Consider the following 25434-nt stretch of genomic DNA (forward strand, 5'->3'; position numbering starts at 1 on the left):
CATCCTTTAATCCATAGATCATTTCTGAGCTATTGACCGTGTTCCCCCTCTTTATATCTGAATTAAGTTTGCAGGTAGCAGTGCAAACCACCCTTTTGTTCTTGCAGTCAATTTTCAGTAATATCTCCTAATTTTGCTATGATCGCTGGGCAGTTGTATTTATCCTGTAACGACACCCTTTCTAATGATTTGAATATCACTCTATCATGTCCCTTCTTTTGTTGATTGATGAGCCTTGGGAAGCCATTTCTTGCAATACAATTGCACCTCCATTTTAGCGGATTACCAGCCTTGAACTACAGTCATATCATCCATGGTCCTATAAACTGATTTTGAGTGAAACTATTGCCAGGGTCAATGGAGTCACAAGCTGCGTACTGTCCTTTTCACATCTCAATAAGGTGTTGTGTTATTCGCTGCCCATGTAATTTGTCCATGAGAGCTCAAGAGACAAGTGAGCTTCTACAAATGGTAGCTCTTCCTCATTTAAATGTCATGCAATATACTTATTGCATAGGTTTGCTGGGATATTTAGAGCTTGTTGTGCTGCTCAGAGGGGACCAGACTGATACGGGTGAAGGTAATAATGGTAAGTGAGGAGTCTCCTAGTTAATGTCAGAAGGCAGGCAGTCACGTAACTTAGTAGCTGTATCACCTTTTTTTATTGAAAATATCTTTATTGGCATTTTATAAACAATCATCCATGACATCGTACTGTAAATATTGAATGACATATAAAACAAGTTGAGTACGGCTTTCAAGGTTCTTCCCGCTTGGACATTTACCGTGTATTACAAATTAAATATTGCATCTTATTTATTAGGTAAATGGCACATAGTGCATGCGGTTAAGAAATTACCTTCTAATCAACTGCACACCCCCATCTATCTCATAGGAGCTCTGATCTGTTATAGCCCACCTATTTCTTTTGATAGTTATGTGCCTGCCCGTGTCTTTTTCCCTTATTATTCCCTGAGTCCTGTTAATTGGTGGGGAGTGCTGTGGGTGCTTCGTCAACTCCATACATCAAATGTACCAAGGAAATCACTAATTAACCAAGGAAATCACTAATTAACCAAAATAAAAAAAGGGGGAACAACCTCAAACAGTGCATGCGGATGCTCATACATCAGGAATAATTTGTAGCAAGGGTGGTCATGTTATAGTCTACTCGTCTCGGTGGGGCAAATTAAACCTTTGTACCTGTCGGGTAGACCACTACACCCATATACTACAACATACATACTTGTGGGGTTAGGAAAAGAAGTTACGGGGAGGGAGAGGGGTGTGAGTCCCGTTTTAGCACTTGTTATGTCCCGGTCACGTCATCTACTGTACTTAGACTTCACACCCCCTAAGTGTCCGCGCCACCTACTCCATGGGGGACTCGCTTCTGTCCTTTTCGCTTTTAGGGGGGTTTGGATGGTCCGAGTTAAACAATATGTCCCTCCATGCTTCAGCAATCAGGCACTGGTGCAGTCCCCTCAGTTCCTCCCTACCCAGTGCTCTACCTTCCGCAGCAGCCCACTTAGACACCTCTTGTATCCATGTGCTATTCAGAGGTCCCATGGCAGACTTCGATGTTATCGCTATTCGAGTCTTGGCCAATGCAAGGGATAAATCAATACATTTATTCCCAGCCTTACGCTTAGGTGGTCTAGGGTATATTCCATACCTCTGCCGAGTGCTCAAGAGCATGATTTAGTGCGTCATTGATCTTAGGTAGTACTGTTACCCAGAATCCCTGCAGCAACGCACAGTTCCAAGACATATGGAGAAAGTCAGCATTTAATTGGCCACATCTCGGGCAGCCTCTTGGTTCTCCTCCAGAGACGGGCACAGTGGGATATCTTCTTGGGAGACTCCAATACTCTACGCCACTCAGGGTCAGTAATCGTCCTATTCAGGGCTCTTTCCCCACCTATGCATCGGGGATAGAGATGCCGCGAGAAGCGATGCATAGAACCACTTTATTTGGTGCCCTGCTGTGCCCAATGTAATTAGTGAGGGGAGAACCAAGTGTGTGTCTGGTTCATCGCTTCCTGTTCCACATGATCTCCTGAATGCCCATACTATCACCTCGTAAAGTAGGAACTGACCTGGGGGAAGTCCGCACCCCTCTACCAGTTCAGCAAAAGGCATCAAACACTTATCTAGGTAGCAATTTCCTGTTGTCTCTATCCCAGCCTCCGTCCAAGGTGCCAGCTACTCCACCCCCAGAATCCCCTGCGGTTCACCGCAGGGCAGTCCCACAAGTAGCAATGTCGGGGTGTATCTCGGGGTGGCCGGCAATCTTGCCATGCATCTTTTCATGCACTGCAGTGCTGTGGCCTGCAGCGTCGGGGAGTATGGCCTGGTTTAGTAATTTTGCCAGTAGTTGGCGTGGGCGCTCCTGATTCACCCCCTCCAGCCACTGGGTCACCCATTGCAGCTGCGCGGCCAGCTGGTAAAATTCAAAATCCGGCACACCCAATCCCCCCCTCTTTCATGGGGTGTAGCAGGGTCTGTCCAGATGAGTTCTCGTACCAGCGCATTCAGCGGCCTAAACCACCCAGCTGGCATCAGCACCAGCAGATTAGCAAACAAGAACAGTAGGTGGGGCAGCATAACCACTTTGACAAAGGCCATTAATGGTAGTCGCAATGAGTTCCAAAAGGCCACACTATAGCGCAGCGAACAGAGGGCCCTACCCAGATTACCTTCTCTCATGTCTTCCAGTGAGTGGAAAATCTGAATGCCCAAATATTTAAACGTACTGGGGTGCCAATTATATTCCGCCCGGAGCTCCCCTGGTCTACGGGAGGGTCCAGCCACAGGAAACAGGTGTGTTTTATGCCGGTTAAGCTGGAGGCTTGACAGAGACTCAAAGCTTTCCAGCAGTCTGAAGGCGGTTCCGAACCCCCTCACGGCATCCCCCAAATATAACAAGTCATCTGCGTACAAGGAGATCACGTATGTTCTGCCACTCAGTGTCAAGCCCAGACCCTCCCCCCCTTGGCGGAAGAGGTCGGCAAGTGGTTCCACCACCAACACAAACAAAAGCGGGGACAGGGGGAACCCCTGATGTGTACCACGTGATAGCGTCTATTGTGGGGAAATAGTTTTACATGTCTTGACTCTCGTTGTGGGGAGAGTGTATAACAATTAGACCCACTTCCACCACCCCCCCCCCCGCCCCAACCCCATTTTCTGCATGACTGCGAGCAGGTAGTCCCAAATCACCATATCAAACACCTTCTCCAGGTCAACTGAGATGAAGGCAACAAGCGTCAACACTCGGGCAGATTGGTAGAGCACCGAGTATAATCTACTTAGGCTATACGATGTGTTACGAGAGGGGATGCACCCATTCTGGTCAGAGTGAACCAGGTGTCTCATATGTGGGAGCAGACGAATTGCTTGCATCTTACTTAATAACTTAAAATAAATATTAAGCACGGACAAGGATCTGAAAGATTGTATTAATCTTATCATGGTCGGGTTCTATCATGTCTACATCAATCTTAATTCGGGTTATTGGGGCGCCCCGGGATTCAGGCCTAACGATCCATGCCCAGAAGCGTCCGGCTTTCCCTACCACAGTCTGCAATCTGTCCATATAATCCCTATTGTCATGGGATCTAAGTTGTTCCAAAGCCTCATCATATTTTTCCCGAGTGGTCCGTAACTGTATGTGTGCCTGTGTCCCAAACTCATGCATATTATCCAGTGTATGCATCTCTACCCCCAGATCCAGTAGTCCTCTCTGCGGCTCCCTCTGTACTCGGACTGTCTGTCCCATGCAGTGCCCCCTCACCACTGTGAGAAGTTGGCCTGGTCTATGATGCTCACTAGTTCTAGTGATCACCTTGTACCATGCCAAGCAACCCTTATGGTGCAGGTTGTAAAGTCAACCTTATAGACAAGCTATCCTAGGGGTAGCATGGACTAAGCAGTCTTAGGCTAAACTCTGTAAAGGCATGTGAAGCAAGCTGTTTTACCATACACAATCCCTTGAATACCAAATGAAAGGACACCACACAGATATATATTGAAAATATATATAGATTTATTTCTACAAATATCCCTGATACTCTTTATGAGCACAGAAGCAAATGCGTTAAAACAAAACACAGTTTAAATACACAAAAGTTGCACAATTATGGATGAGCCCTAGGGGCCACCTAAACCATATACTAAAATAGTGGTATAAGAACCACTATGGGGAAAGTGAAGAGGCCTAGGGCCTGGGGAATCGCTGGAGCTGTTCGGGACTAGCAGTGAAGAAGTCGGGAAAGGCCCGCGGGACTCGGGTGCAGTGCGGAAAGTGCACGCTTTACCAATGCAATGTCAATGGTGCGTAAAAGTACAAAGTTAGTTATTAAGGAACCTTCCGAGTGGCCTAGAAGGATGAAACTTTAGACACAGACACGAGAGGTGTATACCAGTGTGGGAACACCGACGTTGCTGAGTTACCTCACCCACAGGAAGCGGGTGCACAGGGTCGAAGTAGTGTCGGGTTTCGTCACGCAGGTCGATGGTGCTTGGAGCTGAAGATGCTGCAGGCGGCTCGATGTGAAGAGTTCCGGTGGATCCAAGGGTGGATATGAGGAGGTGAAGACCTGAAAGCAGAGGGGACAATGTTCAAAGTCACTAGCCAGTGACTACCGTGGAACCAGACTGGAACCAGGCGATGTCGGGTGCAAACAGGTGATGTCGTGTAGCTTCTCTCTGCAGCCACGTGGACACGAGGGGTCGAGGACGTCCAGGAGTCGGTCACGAGCTGTCCCACGCAGGCTTCTCGCTGTTGGCGGTGTCGGCAACTTGATTGGAGAAAACAGGCCTTGGCTAATGCAAGCCACGCAGGAATCGAAAAAGGCTTGTTACTCGGACCAGCAAGGTCAGAGCAGGTGCTCCTTTTTACAGGAGCGAGGGCAAGTCTGGAGCAACCAGACCCGCAGTGTAAGTTGAAGGTTTCGTCGCCAAGATGGCCGCTAGCCACGTGGCAAGTGGACAGGATGGCGCGTCGAGTGGCACAGTGCAAAAGGGCCCCACGCAGATCGTGGAGATGCTGGGGGGCTGATCTTCGGTGCAAGGGCTGCTCGAGGTTGGGGCTTCTCAAACCCCAAAGCACAGCGTCGAGGGTGCCTCTGATGCTGCGCAGTCAGCGTTTCGGGGGTCTTCCAAGAGGTCCGGTCCCACGTCTCTCGGTGCCTCCACGGGTCCCTTCTTTGCAGGGACTGTGGATCGGGCGGTGAGAAGTCTGGGAGTCTGGGTCTTGTCAGGCTCTGGGCTCGGGCTCCGGCAGGAGGCGGCGGCAAAGCAGACGTCGAGTTGCTGGTTGGTGCCTGTGTTCACAGGGTGGTCACTCCTTGGCCACAAGGGAGATTCTCTTCCGTCTTCCGTGCAGCAGAATGTCGAAGTCCAGTCTTCTTCTGTATTTCAAGTTGATTCAGGATGATCTGAAGTCTCAGGACACAGCTCCCACTCTTATTCGAATCTGGGGGGCCGGATCACCTACTAGGTCCCTCCTCTGGGTGGAACCAGGAAGGGGGGTGGTTACACCCCCTTTCCTTTGTCCAGTTTCGCGCCAGGACTGGGGCTCGAAAGCCCCAGCACCGGTTTGAACTGGCCTATGCACAGGGACACCTTGTGTGCCCCAGGCATGTCTGATTCTATTCAGCCCTGTCCTACCCAATACACAAAATCCTGTCTGGAGTGGTGCTAGCACCTCCCCAGGCAGGAAACCCTTTGTCCAAGCTGCCCTCGCTGGAAGGTCTCCCAGCAGCAGGAGGTCAGACTTGTGTCTGTGGTGGCAGCATCCATTTTGTGATGCTAAGGCTCTGTTTAACTTTAACCGGGGTTCAGGCTAGGTACATGTTGTGTCCCTCTAGAAGGGTGGAATGCTACCCCCGTCACCAGAACTGGCGAGGGGGTAGTATTCCAATTCGTATGACACCTTACTCGACATGTTTTGATAAAGCCAAACCCAAGATAGCATTTAACTGAGAGGTTCATAATGCACTTAAGAGTATATGGTATGGCAATATAATGAAACAGCTAAAGGACATGGTTCCGAAAGCTGCAGACAGGCTCAGCTCATGCCAGAGCACCATCTCACATATTTCCAAGCACTCTGCCTCCAGGATTGATGAGGCCTTCCATAGGAGTGACTGATAGGAACATATGTGTCCATTTTAGGTTAGGTATAGGCATACTACACCTAAGTAAGGGGTGGTTGCACCGACTTACCCCAGCTGAGTGATCAGCCAGTTGTGTCAAATATGGAGGCCAGGCCAGGGGTGGCACAATACATGCTGCAGCCCCTGGTAGGCCTTGGAAGCACCTATGCCCTGGGTACCTGGGTACACTGTTACAGGGGCCAATAAGGTGAACCAGTTCCAATTTCGTTATGCACCTAAAGTACATGGGTAACAATTTAGAGAGAGAACAGCAGGCTGTGGGTCTGATTAGCAGGCCCACAGCCACATTAAGTCATAAACCAGTGAAGCAAAAAGCAAACATTTGGGGTGACCATAGGATAGCAGACCCTACTCTCCTACACAACCCCCCCCCCCCAAACGCAGGGACATTAGACTAACCTTGACCAGTTGTGTCTTCATGTTCTAAGTGGAAGTACCTGGAGAGACCATCTGCATTACCATGGTCAGTCCCTGGGCGGTGCTCCACTGTAAAGTCCATCCCCTGTAGGGAAATGGACCACCTGAGCAGTTTGGGGTTTTCACCCTTCATCTGATTAAGCCATAAGAGGGGCTTATGGTCGGTCTGAATCTTGAAGTGAGTGGCAAACAAGTATGGTCTCAACTTCTTCAGGGCCCACACCACAGCAAAGGCCTCCCTCTCAATGGCTGACCAACGTTTCTCTCTGGGGGTCAGCCTTCTGCTAATAAAAGCAATGGGCTGGCCTTGACCATCTACATTAAGTTGTGAAAGCACAGCTCCCACTCCCAACTCAGAAGCATCTGTTTGGACAATAAACTCTCTTGAGTAGTCAGGACTCTTCAGGATAGGTGCAGAGCACATGGCCTTCTTCAGGTCATCAAATGCCTTTTGACAGTATTCTGTCCACTGAACCTTTTTGGGCATCTTCTTGGATGTCAGATCATTAAGAGGAGTCACAATGGACCCATAGTTCTTAACAAACTTCCTGTAGTACCCAGTCAGGCCCAAGAAAGCTCTGACCTGAGTCTGGGTAGTTGGAGGAGTCCAGTCCTTTATGGTCTGAATCTTACTCTCCAGTGGTTGAACTTGGCCTCCACCCACAAGGTGGCCCAAGTACACAACCTTACTCTGCCCTATCTGGCACTTGGTTGCCTTGATAGTGAGGCCTGCCTTTTGCAGAGCCTCTAGCACTTCCTTCAGGTGGACCAGGTGATCCTCCCAGGTGGAGCTAAAGACAGCAATATCGTCCAGATATGCTGCACAAAAGTCATCCAACCCAGTAAAGACTTGATTCACCAACCTTTGGAAGGTGGCAGGTGCATTTTTCAAACCAAAGGGCATCACCACAAACTGGTAATGCCCACTGGGGGTAGAAAATGCTGTCTTGGCTTTAGACTCCTCAGCTAACCTGATTTGCCAGTAGCCAGCTGTCAAGTCAAATGTGCTCAAATACTTGGCAGAAGCCATTTTGTCTATGAGCTCATCTGCCCTTGGAATTGGGTGTGCATCTGTCCTGGTGACAGCATTGAGTCCTCTGTAATCCACACAGAACCTCATCTCTCTCTTTCCATCTTTGGTGTGAGGTTTGGGGACCAGAACCACTGGGCTAGCCCAGGGGCTCCCTGAAGGCTCAATGACACCTAACTCCAGCATCTTTTGCACCTCAGCCTTGATACAGTCTCTGACATGGTCAGGCTGCCTGTAAATTTTGTTCTTTACAGGAAGACTATCACCAGTGTCCACCACATGGGTACACCAGTTAGTCTGACTGGGTGTCAGGGAGAACATATGTCGAAATGACTGCAAAACCTGTCTACAGTCATGTTGCTGATGTTCAGTGAGGCTGCCATCTAAGGCCACACCATCAACTGAGCCATCCTCAGGATTCTGAGTCATCAGGTCTGGGAGAGGGTCACTCTCTTCCTCCTGCCCCTCATCTGTAGCCATGAGCAAGCCCATGTCTCTCCTGTCAACATATGCTTTCAGCCTGTTAACATGGAGCACCCTGTGGGGGCTCCTGGGAGTTCCAAGGTCCACCAAGTAGGTAACCTCTCCCTTTTTCTCAATGATTGTATGGGGTCCAGACCATCTGTCTTGGAGTGCTGCTGGGGCCACTGGCTCCAACACCCATACCTTCTGTCCAGGCTGGTACTCAGTCAGGACAGCCTTTTGGTCATGCCAGGTTTTCTGTAAGGCCTGGCTAGCCTCAAGGTTTTTGGATGCCTTTTCCATATACTCAGCCATCCTGGAGCGGAGACCAAGTACATAGTCCACTATGTCTTGCTTGGGCTTTTTGAGAGGTAACTCCCATCCTTCCCTCACCAGACATAGGGGTCCTCTTACAGGATGTCCAAACAACAATTCAAAGGGGCTGAAGCCAACACCTTTTAGTGGGACCTCTCTGTAAGCAAACAGAAGGCAGGGCAGAAGGATATCCCATCTTCGCCTGAGCTTCTCAGGTAATCCTTTGATCATGCCCTTTAGGGTCTTGTTGAATCTCTCAACAAGCCCATTGCATTGTGGATGATAGGGAGTGGTGAACTTATAGTTAACACCACATTCCTTCCACATAGCTGTCACGTATCCTGACATGAAGTTTGCACCTCTATCAGATACTACCTCCTTAGGAAACCCCACTCTGGAGAAAACTCCAAGTAAGGCCCTGGCCACAACAGGAGCTGTTGTGGTCCTAAGTGGGATTGCCTCTGGGTACCTGGTGGCATGGTCCACCACCACCAGTATGAATCTGTGCCCAGATGCTGTAGGGGGATCCATTGGTCCAACAATGTCAATCCCTACCCTTTCAAAGGGCACCCCCACCACAGGTAGTGGTATCAGGGGGGCCTTTGTGGTACCACCTGCTTTGCCACTTGCTTGGCAGGTTACACAGGAGCGACAAAACTCCTTTGTATCTTCCGACATGTGAGGCCAGTGAAAGTGACAGACAAGTCTGTCCCATGTTTTGTTCTGGCCTAGGTGTCCTGCTAAGGGAATATCATGTGCCAAGGTAAGAAGGAAGCCCCTAAATTGCAGAGGTATGACAAACCTCCTGGTTGTACCAGGCTTGGGGTCTCTACCCTCTGAATAAAGGAGTCCATCATCCCAATAAACCTTATGGGTACCTTGAGCATTCCCAGCAGCCTCAGCAGCAGCCTGCTGTCTGAGGGGTTCAATAGAAGGACAGGATAACTGAGCCTGCCCCAAGTCTGCCCTAGAAGGTCCCCCTGTCCCCAGAAACTCAACCTGATCAGGTTCAAGCTCTATAGGGACAGTTCCTTCAGGGGTCTCAGAATCATCTTCCTGTGAAGGCTGATCCTCACTTGTAGGCATTTGGGAAGGCACAGCCTTTGCCCTCCTGTTCCTTGTCTTGGAAGGTACTTGGTTCATTGTTCCAGGATCCAAGACCTGAGGTTCAGAGAGGCACTTTTTGGCCTGTGACCTGGTCACAGCAAGGACATGTGATGATATCCCTAACATCTCTGCATGAGTCTTGTACTCAACTACTGACCATAGAGAGCTCTCCAGGTCATTGCCCAACAAACATTCTACTGGGAGATCAGCACTAACCACAACTCTTTTTAGGCCAGTTACCCCTCCCAGGAAAAGTTAACAATTGCCACACTATGTGTAGTAGTGACATTGCTGGCATTGGTCACCAGGTAATTATCACCTGGTATGTACTGTCCAGGGTCCACAAAGCTAGGCGTCACCATAGTGACACTGGCACATGTGTCCCTGTATGCTTGAGCCACTTTTTCATTAATTAGAGGTGTCTGTCTGTACTTGCCCAAATTATTGGGACTGACAGTAGGGGAAAAATCAATCTCCCCATCACAAATCAGAACAGCCTGTGTGGGGACTCTGACTAGGTCAGAATCTCCATCAGTTCCCAAGGTGATACCCACTACCCCCTTAGTCTGTGGACCAACACTGCCAACTGTACTAGTGGGTGCAGGTGCCTTAGGGGCTGCAGTGTTGGGGGCTCCACCCTTTTTACAATCACTTGTCCAGTGAGTGGTGTTTTTGCAAAAGCTACACCAGGGTTTTCTTTGACCTTCTTTCTTCTTCTTCTTGGAAGTTTGGGACCCACCCTCAGTATTAGTTTGGGGCCCTGTTGAAGACTTCTGGTCTTTAGCTTTCTGCTCCCCACCCTTCTGGTCTGTTTTCTTTTGGTCACCACCCTGGTTCTGGTTCTGGTTCTTTTGCTTAACTCTGGTTCTAACCCATTTGTCTGCCCTCTTTCCCAATTCTTGGGGAGAGGTTAGATCTGAGTCAACCAAATGTTGATGCAACTGCTGGTTCTGACAGTTATTTAAAATCTGTTCTCTCATAAGCAAATTGTACAATCCTTCATAGTCTGTAACCTTACTTCCCAGCAACCAGCCCTCCAGAGCCTTAGTGGCACATTCAACAAATTCAGACCAGTCCTGAGTCTGTGTCTTCTGGGTGTCTCTGAACATTAACCTGTACTGTTCAGTGGTTAAGCCTAACCCATCAATCAGAGCACTCTTCAGGACCAGGTAGTTTCTAGAATCCCCATCACTAACTGTGAGGAGTCTGTCTCGGCCTCTACCTTCAAAGGAGAGCCACAAGATTGCTGCCCACTGCTCCTGAGGGACCTGCTGTACTTTGCAAGCTCTCTCAAGTGCAGTCATCCACTTGTGGATATCATCCCCAACTTTGTAGGGGGGCACAATCTTACTCAGGTTTCTATTGTCGTAGGACCTGTCTTTATCCTTAGGGATGGTGCTGCCACCAGTGGATTCTAATCCACTCTCTCTAGGCTGCCTTGCTCTAGCAAGTTTCTCTTTGGCCAGGGCAACTTCTAATTCTTGTCTCTGGATCCTAAGTTCAGCCTCTCTCATTTTGGCCTCATGTTCCCTTCTCTGAGGGCTAGTAAACTCCCTTCTGGAGTTGCCATGAGAACCTCTAGAAACATGGGAAGTATTGGACTCACCTGAGTGATTCCTCCTCCTCCTATGCTCCTGGTTAAGTCCATTTGGGGGTCTGAATGGGTTGGACCCACCTTCAGTCCCAAATAGGCTTAGGTTAGCCTGGTTAAGCCTGCTGACTAACACCTGGCTATCTCTACCATCATCAGAATCACTTTCTTCTACCTCCTCCCCCTCTTCTTCCTCAGGCTGAGAATTCCCAGGGGTCTGGTCTTCCTCATCTATCTGGATGACAGGGGCAGGGGCATCAGGGTTATCATCTTCAGTGGGAGATCCTCCATCTCCAGTCCCTGAGGGTCCTGGTTTGGAGTTCTTTAGAGCTTCAGACTGGTCTAACAGCTCTCTGAGGTGTCCTGCTGTAGGAGTAGGACCTGTTTTGATTCCTCTCATGGAACACAGTTGCCTCAGTTCCTTAAATGGAAAGATAGCAAATTTGGATGGTGCCCTTGGAGGGTCACTCTCAACAGAGATGGTTCCAGTGGATCCCTCTGTTCCAGACATTGCTCTAGTGTGCTGGATGTGTTGCAATCTACCTACACTTGTGTTTTCCTACAAAACCTATCTAGTAGTTGTAGTCAGGGTGTGCTACTCCCTATCCTCTACAACAACTAAGTTCAGTAGAATTTAAGTATATCTAGTCTTGTTTTAGTGTACCTATGAGGTACCTGTATGATCTTTCAAATGATATTTTCAAAGATTGTAATGGTAAAACAACAGCAAGCTCAAATCCCAATCCGCTGCTCACCAATGTGAGAAGTTGGCCTGGTATATGATGCTCACTAGTTCTAGTGATCACCTTGTACCATGCCAAGCAACCCTTATGGTGCAGGTTGTAAAGTCAACCTTATAGACAAGCTATCCTAGGGGTAGCATGGACTAAGCAGTCTTAGGCTAAACTCTGTAAAGGCATGTGAAGCAAGCTGTTTTACCATACACAATCCCTTGAATACCAAATGAAAGGACACCACACAGATATATATTGAAAATATATATAGATTTATTTCTACAAATATCCCTGATACTCTTTATGAGCACAGAAGCAAATGCGTTACAACAAAACACAGTTTAAATACACAAAAGTTGCACAATTATGGATGAGCCCTAGGGGCCACCTAAACCATATACTAAAATAGTGGTATAAGAACCACTATGGGGAAAGTGAAGAGGCCTAGGGCCCGGGGAATCGCTGGAGCTGTTCGGGACTAGCAGTGAAGAAGTCGGGAAAGGCCTGCGTGACTCGGAGGCAGTGCGGAAAGTGCACGCTTTACCAATGCAATGTCAATGGTGCGTAAAAGTTACAAAGTTAGTTATTAAGGAACCTTCCGAGTGACCTAGAAGGATGAAACTTTAGACACAGACACTAGAGGTGTATACCAGTGTGGGAACACCGGCGTTGCTGAGTTACCTCACCCACAGGAAGCGGGTGCACAGGGTCGAAGTAGTGTCGGGTTTCGTCACGCAGGCCGATGGTGCTTGGAGCTGAAGATGCTGCAGGCGGCTCGATGTGAAGAGTTCCGGTGGATCCAAGGGTGGATCTGAGGAGGTGAAGACCTGAAAACAGAGGGGACAATGTTCAAAGTCACTAGCCAGTGACTACCGTGGAACCAGACTGGAACCAGGCGATGTCGGGTGCAAACAGGTGATGTCGTGTAGCTTCTCTCTGCAGCCACGTGGACACGAGGGGTCGAGGACGTCCAGGAGTCGGTCACGAGCTGTCCCACGCAGGCTTCTCGCTGTTGGCGGTGTCGGCAACTTGATTGGAGCAAACAGGCCTTGGCTAATGCAAGCCACGCAGGAATCGAAAAAGGCTTGTTACTCGGACCAGCAAGGTCAGAGCAGGTGCTCCTTTTTACAGGAGCGAGGGCAAGTCTGGAGCAACCGGACCCGCAGTGTAAGTTGAAGGTTTCGTCGCCAAGATGGCCGCTAGCCACGTGGCAAGTGGACGGGATGGCACGTCGAGTGGCACAGTGCAAAAGGGCCCCACGCAGATCGTGGAGATGCTGGGGGGCTGATCTTCGGTGCAAGGGCTGCTCGAGGTTGGGGCTTCTCAAACCCCAAAGCACAGCGTCGAGGGTGCCTCTGATGCTGCGCAGTCAGCGTTTCGGGGGTCTTCCAAGAGGTCCGGTCCCACGTCTCTCGGTGCCTCCACGGGTCCCTTCTTTGCAGGGACTTGTCTGGGTCTTGTCAGGCTCTGGGCTCGGGCTCCGGCGGGAGGCGGCGGCAAAGCAGACGTCGAGTTGCTGGTTGGTGCCTGTGTTCACAGGGTGGTCACTCCTTGGCCACAAGGGAGATTCTCTTCCGTGCAGCAGAATGTCGAAGTCCAGTCTTCTTCTGTATTTCAAGTTGATTCAGGATGATCTGAAGTCTCAGGACACAGCTCCCACTCTTATTCGAATCTGGGGGGCCGGATAACCTACTAGGTCCCTCCTCTGGGTGGAACCAGGAAGGGGGGTGGTTACACCCCCTTTCCTTTGTCCAGTTTCGCGCCAGGACTGGGGCTGGAAAGCCCCAGCACCGGTTTGAACTGGCCTATGCACAGGGACACCTTGTGTGCCCCAGGCATGTCTGATTCTATTCAGCCCTGTCCTACCCAATACACAAAATCCTGTCTGGAGTGGTGCTAGCACCTCCCCAGGCAGGAAACCCTTTGTCCAAGCTGCCCTCGCTGGAAGGTCTCCCTGCAGCAGGAGGTCAGACTTGTGTCTGTGGTGGCAGCATCCATTTTGTGATGCTAAGGCTCTGTTTAACTTTAACCAGGGTTCAGGCTAGGTACATGTCGTGTCCCTCTAGAAGGGTGGAATGCTACCCCCGTCGCCAGAACTGGCGAGGGGGTAGTATTCCAATTCGTATGACACCTTACTCGACATGTTTTGATAAAGCCAAACCCAAGATAGCATTTAACCGCGAGGTTCATAATGGACTTAAGAGTATATGGTATGGCAATATCATGAAACAGCTAAAGGACATGGTTCCGAAAGCTGCAGACAGGCTCAGCTCATGCCAGAGCACCATCTCACATATTTCCAAGCACTCTGCCTCCAGGATTGATGAGGCCTTCCATAGGAGTGACTGATAGGAACATATGTGTCCATTTTAGGTTAGGTATAGGCATACTACACCTAAGTAAGGGGTGGTTACACCGACTTACCCCAGCTGAGTGATCAGCCAGTTGTGTCAAATATGGAGGCCAGGCCAGGGGTGGCACAATACATGCTGCAGCCCCTGGTAGGCCTTGGAAGCACCTATGCCCTGGGTACACTGTTACAGGGGCCAATAAGGTGAACCAGTTCCAATTTCGTTATGCACCTAAAGTACATGGGTAACAATTTAGAGAGAGAACAGCAGGCTGTGGGTCTGATTAGCAGGCCCACAGCCACATTAAGTCATAAACCAGTGAAGCAAAAAGCAAAAATTTGGGGTGACCATAGGATAGCAGACCCTACTCTCCTACAACCACCACCTTGAATGCCCATTCTACCAAGGTTGTAGTGGCTGTGCCTGTGTTCTGGGTGAAGAATGTGTCTATAGTGGTGCACTAAAAATTCTGCAAACGGTGTATCTTCAAGTGCCACTGGGTTAAGCCTCCATGTTGGTATTGGGGCCTCTGCTCTGGAGGGTGGTGTGCCATTACCAGAGGGCTATGGTGTGAGAATGTCTGACCAAGATATTCAGTTCTTCTAATGGAGGTGCCCACTGACGGGGAACCCCAGAATGCATCTAATCTCCTATGGAGGTGGTGAACGGGGGAGTAAAAGGAGTATTCCCTATCGCTGCCATGTGTCTTGCAAATCCCAATGTGCCATCCACTCCCGTAGTAGCCCAGCTGCGGCCCTGTGTGGCCGTTGCGGTAGCTGCATGTTGTGGCGCTTAGACATGGGTGCCATCCCCCGAATATACCATGTGAATAATTTCAACTCCTGGTTCATAGCTGCCATCTCAAATAGGTCCAGGCTCCCTTCCCATTGGAGTCCCCCACCCTTGCTAACCCCTTGAAGGATGGAAACGGAGCATTCCTACTTGCATGAGAAACATAACAAAACAAACATAGCAAACCCCAACGTACTACTCCCCGGCCCCAGGGCATCCTGGCAACGCCCATCTGCCCAAACTTCAAGTGTACTGGGCAGAGGCAAACTCTATAAAACCGCTGAACCAGACAGGCTTCCGCAAAATGGCCAGCACATCCACAAACATCCTCACAATTTCTCTAATAATTGATGCAGCCAAAGCTTCAAAATGACCTCTGTATTTATGTTATATTGACTTCAGTGCGGCCTTCGATAACGTAGAAAGGAGTAGACTGTGGGACAAATTGGCAAAATGGGGCATACCACAGCCCACTCTGAACATGCTGAAACTTATACACTTAGACACCTGGGTGCAGGTGAAGTTGGGTGGCGGCACCCATATTTGTATGAATGTTTCCACGACAAAGGGACTAAAACAGGGCTGTGTGCTTGCACCAACCCTTTTTAACCTATATATGGCGGACCATCCAAAGGCAAGGCACTTGATGCCTGCAACTCACATTCGCCGAGGATTGGAGGGAATCACTGTCCAACCTCATGTATGCAGATGACGTAGTTCTGCTCAGTCATACTCACGTCGGTCTCCAGCATCTACGGATGGAAATGCAGGACTACACCACAGAAAATAATCTAATAATTAACTTGAGTAAGACCAGGACAATGTCAATAAACAACAAAAAAGAACCCCCATAAAAGCTGGCTACTTAGAGGCACAAAAGTTGACCTGGTTCAGGAATACAAGTACCTTGGAGTTATATTCGACAAGGAAGGGTCTTTTTGGTGGCAGAAACAGGAACTAAGAAGAAAAGGCCTACTGATTGCTCTAACGCTCAAAAACCTCGCAAACAAACTGATGGGGCCTACCCTGATTCCGCTTCTGAAGGTAGCTCAGGCTAAACTACTTCCCTCCATGGCTTACATCAGTGAGGCTATGCGGGGTAAAGATGCAAGGGAGCTGGACAATACTAAGATTAAAGCCTATAGAATTATGTTCAGCCTTCCGCCATATACATCTCCTGCTCAAATAAGGCTGGAGTTTGGACTCCTAAGACAAGATTTAGCCAGGTATATCACTTATATCATCTGAAGAAGTTGCTAGGAGATACCTACAGCTTTTAAATATCCCTTAAGGACTTTGGGGGAGCCTCGTGACAATTACATTTTTAGAAGTCCTATGGGTCTGTCAACCGCTTTAACCACGCCTTTTCTGTGGCAGCCACAGCCTGCGGTCCTTCATTCAAGAACAGGGGACACCCCACCCACATCCATTCATACTTCTTCACCATCAAAAACAAGTGCTCACTCCTGCGAGGGCCCACACTCACCTCGCCCACTGCTTCAACCGGTGCACATACAATGGCGTAGGGAACCCACTCTAGCAGCTTAAGCCAGGGTTAACATTGGGCCTGATATGCTAATGAACTCCGTCCCACTTAATTCTTACTTTGTTGCTTACGGGCCTGCCCTTTCTATAAGGCTTTTAGGAAAATGTTCATAAATAGCATTGTGCGGAATACTTTGTAGGTCTGGACCGGACATACATAGTGATGGAAAAAAGAAAGAGAAATGATTAATAAAGACAGGGCCTCTGCAACAACACCATCAGCAGCAAACTCACAGACATCCTCAACACATCCATCACCTCAGCCACCAGAGGATTGGAAACACACCAAGATCAAACTCCTCCCCAAGAAACCTTCCACTGACCCCCAACGAGCTAAAAAACTACCGACCAATCTCCCTACTCCCCTTTCCTGCCAATGTCCTTGAAAAGGCCACCAACCAGCCTCACATAATACTTGGAGAACAACAATCTTCTGGATGCATCCCAATCCAGATTCTACTCCAACCACCGCACCAAAACAGCTTTGATCGCTGCCACGGACAACATCAGAAGCCTTCTTGACCAGGGAGACTCTGCTGCCCTGATACTCCTCGACCTCCCTGCAGCTTTCGATGTGGTCTCCTACCGCACCCTAATGAAGCGGCTTTATCAGATTGGCATCCAAGACAACGCCTTCAAATGGATCGCACCCTTCGTCTCCGGAAGAACTCAGAGGGTCATCCTCCCTCCCTTCACCTGAGAGCCAAAGTTCATCATCTGTGATGTCTCCCAAGGCTCATCCCTCAGCCCCACCACCTTTTTCTATACCTAAATGACCCAGCAGGCCCACATCGCCAGAAACCACAGACTGTACATCATCTTCTAAGCAGGCAACACCCAGCTAATCCTCTCGCTGTCCAAAGACCCCTCCAACACCAAGGCCAATTTCTACCTCTGCATGACCAGCGTTGCCAATCGGATGCAACGCAACTGCCTCAGACTCAACACAGACAAGATGGAAGTCCTGATCTTCAGAAACTGCGCCTAACCATGGAACACCTCCTGGTGGCTCAACTCGAGACCCCCGCCCACCTCCAAGGACCAAGCCCAGAACCTCGGCATCATCTTGGACAGCAAACACATCATGAAGAGCGAGATCAACGCAGTCTCCACTGCATGCTTTGAAAGATCTTCAAATGGCTCCCAGTCTCCACCAGACGAACTATCACTCATGCCCTTGTCACCAGCCGCCCACTTTAAGCTGGAATCACATCACAACTCCTGAAGAGACTTCAAACCATCCAGAACTTGGCGGCCAGCCTAAGCCTTGGCCTCCCCAGACAGGTTCACATCACCCCCTCACCTGAAAAAACTCCACTGGCTCCTAGTCCCCAAGAGATGCCAATTCAAGATTCTGATGCACACCTACAAAGCCCTCCACAACCAAGGACTTTCATACATCAACCTCTGCCTGAGCTTCACAGAGGAGGCTGTTTCTTCTCCTATCTTGCCGAGAAGTCTTGGACAAGCCTCCCCATCCACCTTCGGACCTCGTCCTCCCTTCACAAGTTCAGAAGGGGACTCCAGATCTGGCTTTCCGACTGAAGCCACCAAGCAACCTGGACCTTGCGCCTGCATGCCCTCATGGGCGATTAGTGCACTCCACAAATCCTGTTTGATTGAAGAGCAGTAAGAAAGAAAAAGAATGGAAGAAAAAGATGGATAGAAAGGAGAAAGAAAGATCAGGAGAAGGAGAGAAGGGTAATAGGAAGGAAACACTTAAAAAGAAGACAAAGTGAGATGGACTGGTGAAAGAATGAATGGAAGGGTAAAATGGACAGGTGGGAGGATGAAAGAAACAATATGCTTATAATATGGTTATATCCTAGGGGGCCTGTAGCTGTACCTTAAAACGGGAGAAGTGGCACGGGTCAAAAGCAGGGGTCACGGGAAATGGGTTCCCGCATATAGCTACAAAGATCAGGGCAGTGTGGTGCCGATGGATGAGTGTGGCAGATATGACGTCACCGGGAGCTTTGCACTGGCAGTGTGTAGCGTGCCAGGATGAAATGTTAGCTACAAGCGCGCCTCGCTTTCCCCGTCAAAGAACACCTCATCCCATTTTCTACCCAGCTCACCCCATTGCTTATTGCTGGTTGAACAGGATATTCATCCAGGATCTAGATGTCTTTCTTACATTGGAAGCCCTTTCAAGCTGGCACGAACAGAAGAGATTCGGGCATTCGCGTTAGATCAACTAGGCGCCGGAATCTCAGTTTAACAAGTAGCAACACCAAAATAATTCCAGTGTCTTCGTTCATTAATATTCCATTGACATCGCTAACAATGTGGTAATTTCACACACAAATGTTGCTTTGTAACATTACTTCACATGTTAACTAAATCACTTTTTATAGATGTTGGAAAGATGAAAGGCTGAGGCTGCCCTGTTGAGCTACCTACACATACTGTGCATTGCAGAATGTAGATAGCCCCCTCGCCCTTCACGGGCTGTTGGCACAAGGCCTTCACTCGGCTGCAGAAAGTATTTGCCCCTTACCGCCGTTTAACGGTTTTATGCCATATTGGTATGAAACAGGAGGGGATTTAAGCAACTTTACCCCCCTAAATCTACCGTAGTGGCTATGGCAGTGAAGTGCGAATAGTGTGTCATCTCGGTTACATCCGATTGAGACTCGCCTTTGAGTCAACCAATAAAAACAAAACCATGCAGGAATTAATTCATCTAAGATTAAATCTTTTACATGGGGCAAACTCCTAATTTGCTAGAGAGTTTTACAGAACTGTTTAATTTCACACTTAAGGGACAAGAATGCGGCATACAGCCAGGAAGCACGACCTCCTCTCCCATTCACAAATGTCACACATAGCTAAATTGTTTTGTTATTGTAAATGCATTTATATAGCGCACACACCCCTTGACGAGGCGCTGAAGCGCTTGTTGTGTGACCCTGGGTGCATGGTTATTTCCGCGTGTCTTGGTTCCTTTTCCTCCGGGCACCACTGTAGACATGAGTAACATTAGCAGGTGCTGCGAGGCCCCCGTGCCTCCCCCCGGGCAGAGTGCTTGTATCACGGCCTGCTAAGCATCAGGTCCCAGGAGCACATTGTCTTGTGGCTGGTGAGAAAGACCCCTGTGTCCTCGGGGTCGAGTCTCGAGCGCCCCTGATCGCACCCGCCCTCCCGGGGCAGTGAAATGCAAAGCTGCACGCGCAGGACGGTGTAAATCGGGGAGGAAGCAGCCTACGAGTGCCCCAGTCTGAGTTTGCCATTTGCATTCAATTGCCACTTGACTTCCTTGCTGGGTTTGACATCTCCCCGCTTCGGGGCATGTCTGAGGAGTCGGAGAAGAGAAGCAGTCCAGGCTCCTGTTAATTAATATCTTAGGGTGATCAGAGACGAATAAAATACACACATTCAACATGCCGCACGCACGTTTTGTGTTTTTATCACCTACAGTGCTTTGACGCTATCAGTCGTTGGGCCCCCTTCTACAACAGGTTCACTGCCTCTGCCAAAAGTCGGCCCATATACAGCAGAGCGTTATCAGCAGCAATGCAGGAGGCGCATTGGCACAGGCCCCACTGCACCGCCAATAATAGATGGTTTTTTGGTACTGTTAAGTCAGGGGATGGGGGCCCATTTTCCTTATTAGACTGGGGCCCATCACATTCTTGCAACACGACTGATACAACAGAGCAGACCATCAAGTAATGGTTTATTAAATTATATACATTGTGGGCATTTCAATCAAATGTATCGTATGTTGCAACATTTTTATTTATGATTGGCTCTATAAAAACAAAAGGTGCTTCTTACAGGCATGTTTTCTTTAGGGCATAATTTTCAAAAATGTTAATTTTATCCATGAAAATGTGTTCTGTTGCTGTTCTCATGTGGATGGATTTTTAATTCTTTTGAAGATCTCATTATAGAGAACGGCACTGAAAAGGTCATGCTTGCCTTCTGGTTGAAGTCACTCACGGAAGTACATTCATTCGTTATACAAATGTTTGCATAAGCCTTGCACGGATTCTTTGAGTGGTGCTCCTCAAGCCTGTTATAGACATACATTACCGTCATAGTCTTCAGATTCTGTTCCACCTGCTGTGCCATGGATTCCAACGCTTTTGCTTCCTTCTCCTCTGCCTCCTGTTTCTCTGCTAGCTTTTTTTCCAGGATTCTGATTCTTAAGGGGAAATGAAATAAATACATTTTACAACTATAAAGAATTTGTCTCACTGGAAAATTCTAATGGCCGGTCATTATATCCTCCCCCCAACACTTCACATTGTATTAAAAAGGTTTCACAGACCAACCTACAGTTATCAGCTACTTTTAAATATAATATACAACAACAGAAATGACATATAAACAAGTTCAGACCTAATTTATTTCGAAAGCCTATAAAACTTGAAATGGCGTTCTGTAATAAATAAAAAACAAACTTTAAAAAAAGGGAAGGTGTAGGATAAATAGTAAAATATTAGGAGAAGAAGGGGTGAAAGGAAAGCAGACTTGCTAACAAGGTATCAAACAACTGCCAAACTACAGAATCAGTTTTGTTAACAAATGGTGGCAAACAAGGGGCTCGCCATGTTTTTTCCTCATTGGAAAGGGCGTATGGGGCCCACGTGCTTCTGGAGGCTCCTCGAAGTCTATAACTGCATGATTTTTTTTTTCAAATTTGTTTTTATTGCAGAATCTATGTGAATCGGTGACTAACACTCAGATATTACTAACATAAGACACATATAGTACCTCATCCCATTATCATGTGGACACACGGCCATTCAGCCCACATCCCGGAGGTCGGGCGGCGAATTTAATAGGGTGTCTTTGACTCGTCCCACATACATTTCTGAGCAATCAAAGAGCATTCCCCGCCTCTGCTTTTCCGTGAACTAAAAACAACTCCCCCCCCCCACCCTCCTTAAACGGCAAGAAACACGTTTTAACCTTTCTGTCCAATTGTGAACCTAGAACCTTGTAGCAGCAGCCCCTTCCCCCCCGCTCCCCCTCTCGCCCTTACCACTAGCACACTACATTGTCCACGTGACAAGTCTCCCCTGCCCTATGACGGTCCATCAACACCAAAAATGATTTACCGCTTGTCAATGTCGAAGTCCTGTGTGCCCCGCTGGCACCTCCCACCCCTGACACAGAAGCCCACCCTCACAACCCCCCATCCAGCCCGTGGTATTGTCTCCATTTGGACCACACTCTGCGGAATTTTTTGGGGCAGCCCCTTGCCCTATAGGTTACCCTTTCCGCTGCCATGTAGAGGTCGAGCCCTCTCCTCCATTCCTCAAGGGACGGTGAATCCGGCACCCCCCAATACTTTGCGATGTCCCTTTTTGCCACCACCAATGCTAGGACCAGGAAAATAAGGAGGGGGAGCGTCAGATCTACTTCATTGGTCATGCCCAATAGCGCTATCTTAGGGTCTTGGAGGATAGGGACCTCTAAGACCTCCTCCAGCTCTTTGAATATATGGGTCCAATATGTTTGTATGACACTACAGGACCATACCGTGTGAAAGAAGTCTCCCACCTCGCTATGGCACCTGAGACACCCTGGGTCGTCTATTTTCCCCATTCTACACAGCCGTTGTCTGTCATAGTAAGTTCTATGTAGTATATTGAACTGAATCAAACATAACCGGGATCTGATCGCAACCTCCCGCGGATGCATCAGAACCGTGTCCCAATCCAGATCCTCCATCGTACCCACATCTGCCTCCCAAGTAGCCCTCAACTTTACTAGATCACCCAACATATGGTTGGTTAGTGTTTTATATGTCAGGGAGACCGCCTTCTCTGTAATCTGTTCCTGAAGGAGCCGCCCTTCCAGGGGGGCATACTCAGGAATGTCTGTGGGTGTAATGTGCTGGGCATTCCATGCGTGGCGTAGTTGTAAATATTTAAAGTGTTGCGTGTTGTGGAGCCCATAGTCAGATTGAAGCACCCGGAACGATTTGAGCTCTCCCTTAGCTATTACGTCCCCTATAGTGGAGATGCCTATGTCGTCCCACCTCTGAAAGCCCCGTAGTTTGTGGAGTTCCAATAGCCACTGGCAGTGCCACAGTGGAGTCTGACGTGTAGGCCTTTTATCCCAACCCATGCGACGGTTAGCCTTCGTCCAGGCAGCTATCGTCAGGGCTGTCGCCGGGAGGAGTGCAGTACTACGAGAGGGTCCATAGAGATACGATAGTAAGTGTTTGGATGCCAGTTTCGCTCTCTCCAGAGCGTACGTTGGGTGATCAGCTGGTGCATGGAGCCAGTCATTTATTGGTGTAAGATGTTCAGCCCAATAGTACGCCTCCAAATTGGGAAGCGAGATCCCCCCCACTGTACTGATGCCTCTGGAGCGTCGACAGGGCTACTCTGGCATGCTTGCCTAGCCATAGGAAGGACCGCATGTCTGCATGTATCCTACGAAAGACCGCTGCTGGAAACGGGTAGTATTCGTTTTGCAGAGCATATAGGTATTTCGGCAGTGTGACCATTTTAAACATGGCCGCCCTGCCTAGGAGAGTCAACGGGAGCTGCCTCCACCGGTTCATATCCGCCTCCGCAGCCAGTATGATCCGTTCTACATTCTTGCTGAAGGAAAGAGGCTCGTCCGTGGTTATATAGATCCCGAGGTACTGGAAGCCCTCCGAAGTAGTCTGGAGGTCGGCAGGTATCGGACCCCAGTGGTTCCGGCCCCTCGGGTCGTAGAGGACCGATTTATGCCAGTTAATTTTGTGTCCCGCCATAGTGCCATATCGTTCTATTTCTCGGAATAGTTCCGGAATCGAGGCTTCCGGCTCGGTGACATAAAGCAGAACATCGTCTGCGTACAGTGAGATTTATTCAGACTGCTGGTCCGTGGCATTGCTCCTAAAGCCGGTTATTGCCACGTTTTGTCGCACCCTGGCGGCAAGCACCTCTATCGTCAGGGTGAACAAAAGGGGGGACAGGGGGCATCCTTGTCGAGTGCCTCTCTGGATCTGGAACTCACGTGACAGCGTCCCGTTGACTCGCACCCTGGCTTTCGGGGCCGTGTATAGGAGTCGCACCCATTGGATGAACTTTGCCCCAAAACCAAACCTACTTAGAACAGCAAAGAGGAAGGGCCAATGCACAGCGTCGAACGCCTTTTCAGCGTCGAGGGACAGGAACCAGTGAGGGTCGCTACGGCCTCTAACTTCCTGTAGCCAATTATGGGTTCGCCTGAGATTCAATTTAGTGGCTCTGTCAGGTAGGAAACCCGACTGGTCCATATGTATCAGATCCGTGATGACTGTCCTCAGGCGGACCACCAAGATGGTGGCTAGGATCTTCACCTCCGTGTTCAGGAGGGAGATGGGTCGTTACGAGGCGCATTCATCCCGCGGTCTGCCCTCCTTGTATATTGGGAAAATGGTGGCCCGAGTCAGGTCTGGGGGGAGTGCTCCTTGTCCAAGGGCGCCCGCAAAGAGACTCTTAAGGTGCAGCGTTAGCAGGTCCGCCGTGCGCTTGAAAAATTCCGCCGGGAAACCGTTGGGGCCCAGGGTTTTTCCTGGCCTCACTCTAGCGAGAGCCTCAGTAATGTCATCCACCGAGATGTCCGCCTCCAGGGCATCCATGTATTCGGGGGGCAGGGTCGGCAGGGGCGTTCCGTCGAGGTACCGGAGCGCCTCTTCTGGTGTTGCCAGATTTCGTGCCGCATAGAACGCCTCAAAATGTGTGGCGAAAGTTTCGGCGATCTCCGTGTCGGTATTAACCTGATCACCCCAAGTGGTTCTGACACTATCTATCCATCTCTCTGCCCTTTCTTTCTTGCTGAGCCAAGCCAGTAGCTTCCCTGACTTGTCTCCTACGTCGTATAACCTATGTAGCGTTGCGAGGGATTGGGTCTTCGCCTCGTCAGTCACCAGTTCCCTGTATTGTTTCTGTGTGTCCAGAAGCCTCCTGAGGGTCGCAATGTCCGCCCTCGCCAGGTGGTCCCTTTCTCTCTCTAGGATGTCTCGTTCCAATGCGGCCACCTCCGCCTGACGTTTCCGTCTTTCCTCACCCCGCCTAGAGTTTATCCTATCCCTAAGTACCGGTTTCATGGCTTCCCACAAGGTAACACTAGAGTCGACCATGCCCATGTTTTCGGCCAGGTACACCATAATGTCAGCTCGTATGCCTCTAAGTATGTTCGTGTTCTGTAAGTCCCATGCCGCCAGGCGCCACGATCCAGGATTTCTCCCCTGGGTCTCTCCCACCCCAACTAATAGCGGAGAGTGGTCCGATATACCCCTGGCTCTGTATTCTGCCGTGTCGTCCGCCTTTAGGTATTGGCGAGACATAAAGACGTAATCCAGTCTCGAAAACACACCATGTGCCCCTGAGTAGTATGAGTACGCTTGTTGAGTTGGATGGAGCCACCGCCAGACGTCTGTGAGACCTATGGCTGCCATCTTGCTGTAGAGTGTAGTTTGGTGTCCACTCCTGGCTACCCCACCAGACCTGTCCCTGTCTGTATGCATGACATCGTTAAAATCCCCCCCCACTATTTGTATCGTATCAGAAGTTTCCAGGAGTATGTGTGTAAGCGCCGTGAGTGTACGGGGTTGTAGTTTGGGCGGAGCATATACCGAGACTAGCGTGAAGGTACGCCTGTTCCAGGTACCCTGCACTCCCGCGTATGTACCCTGGGGGTCTAGCCAAGTGCGTGTGACGCAGAATGGGGAAGTTTTTTAACAATGACTGCCACCCCTCTAGAGTCCGAAGTGTATCCCGCATGCGCTAACACCCTGTGCCTCCCCCGAGCAATAAAGGCGCACTGGTTGCCCTTGAGGTGCGTTTCCTGTAAAAAGGTGCAGTCTGGATCTACCCTTTTAATGTAGGCATTCACTAGACCTCTTTTGATTTTGGCTCCCAACCAATTGACATTCCACGTCAGGATGCTCAATCTCCTATCTCCCTCTTGTGGA

The 25434-nt window shown here is 49.4% G+C and overlaps 1 protein-coding gene across 2 annotated transcripts in view; it reads right to left on the reverse strand.

Annotated features, from left to right (window-relative positions):
- Positions 1 to 25434, reverse strand: part of ENTR1 (endosome associated trafficking regulator 1) — a 198973-nt gene that overhangs the window by 60000 nt on the left and 113539 nt on the right. For both annotated transcript variants that reach the window (XM_078641910.1, XM_078641911.1), the window contains exon 5: positions 20565 to 20676. In XM_078641910.1, coding sequence (XP_078498036.1) covers positions 20565 to 20676 — 112 coding nt within the window. The remainder of the gene's footprint in view (positions 1 to 20564; positions 20677 to 25434) is intronic.

This window comes from Lissotriton helveticus, chromosome 5_1 (genome assembly GCF_964261635.1).
Source record: "Lissotriton helveticus chromosome 5_1, aLisHel1.1, whole genome shotgun sequence".
In the NCBI taxonomy this organism is placed as follows: Eukaryota; Metazoa; Chordata; class Amphibia; order Caudata; family Salamandridae; genus Lissotriton; species Lissotriton helveticus.